The 5,346-nt window shown below is 39.9% G+C and overlaps 1 protein-coding gene across 2 annotated transcripts; it reads right to left on the reverse strand.

Moving 5' to 3' along the window:
• Positions 1 to 1,883: 1,883 nt before the first annotated feature.
• Positions 1,884 to 5,133, reverse strand: LOC100742308. Of its 2 annotated transcripts, XM_012387474.3 has the most exons (3): positions 3,132 to 5,133; positions 2,814 to 2,865; positions 1,884 to 2,747 (listed from the first exon to the last, which is right to left on the reverse strand). In XM_012387474.3, the coding sequence occupies exons 1-3, from the start codon at positions 3,154 to 3,156 to the stop codon at positions 2,018 to 2,020; spliced, it is 807 nt and encodes a 268-aa protein (XP_012242897.1). In that variant the 5' UTR covers positions 3,157 to 5,133; the 3' UTR covers positions 1,884 to 2,017. The 2 variants fall into 2 exon arrangements, with proteins under 2 accessions (XP_012242897.1, XP_003490914.1); XM_003490866.4 differs by having other exon boundaries at positions 1,886 to 2,865.
• Positions 5,134 to 5,346: the final 213 nt, after the last annotated feature.

The following is a 5,346-nucleotide window of genomic DNA, read 5'->3' on the forward strand; positions in this document are numbered from 1 at the left end:
CTTGCCGCCTCCGCGCTATTACCCGCCGTACTCACTCCCGTATCAAGCGAACCGGCGCCCTTCCGTGTACTACTACCCAAGGTGCACCTATTGCCACGTACCTGCACGTGCTCGCGTATAACTCTTACGCCCCTGTGTGTGTATCATATGCACCATGTATGTGTCGTCAGTGCGTACGAATACTGATACGGCCGGGTGTAACCGGTTTCACCGATTTTTTCCCGAAAAGCATTCACCACGGTTTGTAAAATTGTTTGCCCTTTGTGGTTTCTCGGTATTCCCGTAAACTTCTTGAAGCTATATTTTAATGCCTTTCGCAGGAAATTGCGATTACGCGAGTATCGTTCGGAACATTAAAACACAAAATTGTTTCAAATATTTAGATACGGATTTTTAATATTTACCATTGAATTTAGATTAAAACTGGAGAGCTAGGAACGAGCAAGCAGACTGTTCTATAGGGGAAAGTGACTTGTCGTTTAATCCATGCTGCGTAACAGGAATGAATTTTTCAAAATTCCAAACGTACAATCGTCATGCACTGGATAATGCAAGGCGTAATGTAAGTAAGGTGACACCAAGGCAGTCCACTACAGAATCACGATACATGCTCGACATCACCGTGATCGAGCTTCACGAAACTAAGTTTCCTGTCCCCTGTTCTACCTGTTCTGTCAATGCAAATTTGACCTGCTCCATAGTCATCGAACGTCTCCATTTCACTTTCTACGAGATTTTTCTCGTGGCATTTCAATTAATCACATCACGAATTGAATGACTTCGTACCGAGAATGTTAATTACGGGGAATACGATTCACCGAGTTGATTCAATCCAGACCTAACTTTCCCTACCATGTTGCTTTGTTGCTTTTAGCTTAATGAGCACCGTTCTACATTTCGTAGATGATACATCTTTTTCTGTCCTCTCAAGAATGACGCAGACGGGTTTTGTTTGTTTCAAATATAATTCACGATGCGTAAAGTCACAAAACAATTTCGTCTCTGTCGTATTATTATTATACTTCCGTTGAGAGTTGATATAATTTATGATCCACATCTGCATGAAACATCCATAAATAAAATGAAAGTGCAGGACTTGATCTGTGTTAATCCGATAAGATAGAATAATGAAATTGCATTTAAGCGTTATAAATCTCTGTCGAGCCCTACGCGTTGCATGATCCTTTGAAGGTGCAATATCAATGCGACGAAGCCTAGGGAGGCAATCTTTTGAACCGCCGCTTAATAAATTGAGTCATTAGGAGCACGAGGCAGCATACATAACGATAGTAATCCTTAACGTCGAACAGGAACAACCGCCCTGTAACTTTTAACAATAAAACCAAACTCCAACATATCTTTGCGCCATGTAACATGATGTACGAGTACATATATGTATGTATAGCGTATGAGATACATGTACTTCTTCTATAAACTCGCTTGTACGGGGTTTCTACAAACAGAACAATTTTTAAACTCTTTTCATCGTATTACAACCTGCAGGACAGCGTGTTGGCCTTTTGATCTATTATCCTTGATCAACAATTTACATTCGTTTAATCGATCGTTTTGAAAACTTAAAATGGAAAAACACTAACAACACGCGAACAACCAGATTTGTACGGTTCGACAGTCGAAAAAACAGAACTCGCGTACATCGATTACCTAATGATATGCAGCTATAGAACTGGCAAGATGGTAGGTGCTACCACCTGAAGGTTGTTTCGCGCAACTAGTGAGCAATCACGACGCAACACATTCAAAAAGAAAGTGTACAGTGTACATACACTGAAAAGTAGACGTAAATATGTATACATATTGTAATAATTAAGTTGTTTTTATATTATTCTGATAAATCTATTCGTACAAAATATCTTATATAAAAACGATATAGCAAAATATCTTATATAAAAACGATGTAACAAAAATCTATATTGGACTTTAATTTAGAATCACTCGTTCTTAAATTTGACTTTTTAGATTAATTTGTTTTGATCAACGTTTTCAAGTGTTTTCGTTACATGTTCAGATGTAAATGCTGCGCAGCAGCGATGATTTGACATTTCTGTAACTCCATTTTCTGTTCTTTTAATTTTAATAGTCTTTTTTGAACTTCCAACTCGCTTTGCCGCATCGCCATTTCTTCTTTATGCCTCCTCTCTCTGTTTTTCTCCGCGATCGCGAAATGTTTTGCCATCTCGTTGAGAAATTTGTCGAAAAGCGTCGTTGGGGTTTCCTTCTGATCCATCGCTTCGCTCTTGTTGTTTGTAGAGGAGTTCGAGGACGGCGCCGCAAGAGGGTCCTCCTGTTGCTGATTGACGACGCTAATATTGCTTTGTTCCTCGTTTATAGATTTTGGTAAAATAAACATATATCTCGCGGAACCGGATGGCGGTGGAAAATCACTTTCCTCCAAATACATGTGTTTCTTCTTTTCTTTAAAAATTTCATCCAACGCCCTTTTGTGTTCCCATTGTCCGTAATGTCTCATTCTACCGGGTTTTTTTAAAAGCTCTCGAAACACAAGATTCTTGTACTTTCGTTCGAGAACACGCCATTTGTTCTCGCACTTTTGCGGACTAAAGTAAAAGCCATGTTTCTGCATCTCGAGAGAAATCATCTCGAACATTTCACGTAAACTTCGAATCTGAGTCGACTGTCCTACCTTCGAATGATATTTCTTATACTGGCTAATAAGACACGCGGTGGCCTTACTGGTCCATAAATTTAAAGCACCGACATCAGCACTAGAAGGAATTACGTTGTTACTGTCAGAACTGGGAAAATCGTTTTCGTGTTCCTCTTCAACATACCCTTGCAGCGCCGGTTCCACTTTGATTTCCATTTGTTCATCGAAGTTTTCCCCTTTTTAAGAATATATTTACATGACAAAGTGTATTAAACGTGTTTTAGATAAACGAACAACAACAACAATCGGAATAAGGAGAGCAAGTAAGTCATGGATATGTTTATTAACAATATAAAATAATTTTGAACAGTTTCAAAAAGGAGCAGCGAGATGACCACGCTCGCGTACGACACGAGCGCCAGGCATTCGGCGCAGCGTAGAATTCACGATGAATACAGGGCAATAATAGGATATAACCTTGTTTGAAAATTGCTTTTCTTACCTTTCTGTTCTGTAATATCGGCCATATTAGCACACTCTCGTAACGTAACCTCCGTTCTAATCTCTGAAAGAAGTCCGACACGAGTGCCAATCTCGGTCGTGGCACGGTCTTGCAGGGGGCCGAAAAACCAATGGAAACTAGTTCCAAACCGGTTTCATACTGAAACTGGTTCCGTACGCGTCGAGAACTGGCGGCCATGTTACTCCATACTTTGTAAACACCAAAAGTACTTAGGTTCTCTAACCAGTAGAATTGTGTACGGTCGTACCAGTTTCGAACATATTCAGATATGGGTTAACGGTCGGTTTGTAACGTCAGACGTTAGTAAGTTTCAAGTTTCGGATTAAAAGCAGTGGATGGCAATATTCAGCGATATTTTCAGTAAAGAACGATTGACGATAATACCAATTCAGCATTGAAGCATGATTTACGCGAATATCGAGGATAGAGAACCGTTGTACAACTGCCGAACTACTTAGAACGTAAAAATTACGCGTATAAGAATTCACAGCCATGTTTCGCACGAAAGAATTACCAGAGCCACATTCCAGATATTCTGATGATTAGACTGTGGATATTTATGCAAATTCATAATTCTCAGAATATAATTAAAAATCTACAAGATTCGGTAGAAAGTTGTGTTACCTACCAGGTATTATGAAAGCTATTACACTTTCGATACTTTATACATTTTTTCATATTATGTCTGCGCAATGTTTTATTTCCAATTTTAAATTTCCTATAAATGCATAAAAATCCGCAATCAGCTGATAATAAATTATTTATTATTACATCACTTGTTACATGTTAGATCATGTTAAACGTAAGATGTCAACTTTCATAAACTGAGCGCATTCCATTTAATGATTTGTAGGCATTTCTACGATTCGATTACGTCATTCCTTGAATTTTTTCACATTGTTAAAGCGCGTACAACACCGAGTTTCGTCGTTCACTTTCCACAATATACGCGTTATGTTTTGCATTATAATTCATAATTAGCTCGAATTTCCCATACAATTAAGACGCATACATCGGTACATGCGCAATGTATGTTCGTGAAGTCATACCTGCAATTACCGCGTATAAAACACATGAAAACTCCTATTCTCGTAAAATTGAACCTTTCATCGCCGTTGTCAACAATCATCCTTTCCGGACATTTTCAAACGTTCTGGTCGATGGATATATCCAAACGCGATCTAACGCGTATCGTAACATAGTTTTTCGATCGTAAGGAGGGCATATTGATCTCGATGCAAAGGTTAATCGATAACTTAGTTAATCGATAACTCGCGAGAAAAGTGATAAAGGTGCTGAAACTTTTAAGGGCATGCTTTAGCCGATTAATCGATTCGTAAACATATTTTTCGATCTCGACGATCGATGAACGATTTATTGCGACAACAGAATCGATCCCTTCGAGCAACCTTTGCAACGTAAAATTAATCGATTCCTCGGATAAGTATGTTTAAGACAGTTTGCTTTTTCTCGTCAGCGTCGATGTTACTATGAATCTTCGCACGCTCTGATAGCAATGCCGACGCCGGAAGTGAACTATTTCGTGAACCAGCCAGGGCTATATAAACCCATGCGTATAAAACACCAGTCTACGATGTAACGAGATAATAACACCCACACAAGAGTTTCGCGTAAAGCGTGCAATGAACAAACATTCCGAGCGGGACTCGCCCGTCACGGAACACGAGGAAACGAGCCGAGTGCTCGGGATTCCACGTTTTAGGTCATCGTTCGTTCCGATTCTCAGATCCGTCCTGTTTTTCTCATGCTCGTTATTATCGTACGCCGGATGCACTTCCCCCTCGACGTATGTTACATTTTTCACTAGTTTCATTTAACGATAAAGGATACTAACCAACGCGACCAACTTGTATAAACGTTTAATCACTTAATTTCACGTGTTACGTTAACTTCGAAACGACGATACGTATTCGTTGGAACGTCCGAATCGTATTACGCGTTGTTTCGTACGAAATGAAAATTCGAGTACCACGTCAAGCACGAATATCAACCCCATTTCGCTTTATATTTCCCGCCCCGTGGAATCGACGTTCGAATCACGATACGTCCTCGTAACCCCAAGATTTCGATGTCAGTTCGCGATACTCGATAGTAGCCGCGTTTACTCGAAAGTATAACGTCAGGGTGGTGGAGCGAGCGGTGGTAAACGGGGCTAGGAAGAAGGGTGAAGGAG

This window comes from Bombus impatiens, unplaced genomic scaffold (genome assembly GCF_000188095.3).
Source record: "Bombus impatiens unplaced genomic scaffold, BIMP_2.2 scf_0478, whole genome shotgun sequence".
Classification (NCBI taxonomy): Eukaryota; Metazoa; Arthropoda; class Insecta; order Hymenoptera; family Apidae; genus Bombus; species Bombus impatiens.

Coding starts and splice junctions, on each gene's coding strand:
- LOC100742308 (XM_003490866.4), bottom strand. CDS start 3,156: ATGGCCGATATTACAGAACAGAAAG. Junction 2,866..3,131: donor CGATATTACAGAACAGAAAG/GTAAGAAAAGCA, acceptor ATTCTTAAAAAG/GGGAAAACTTCGATGAACAA.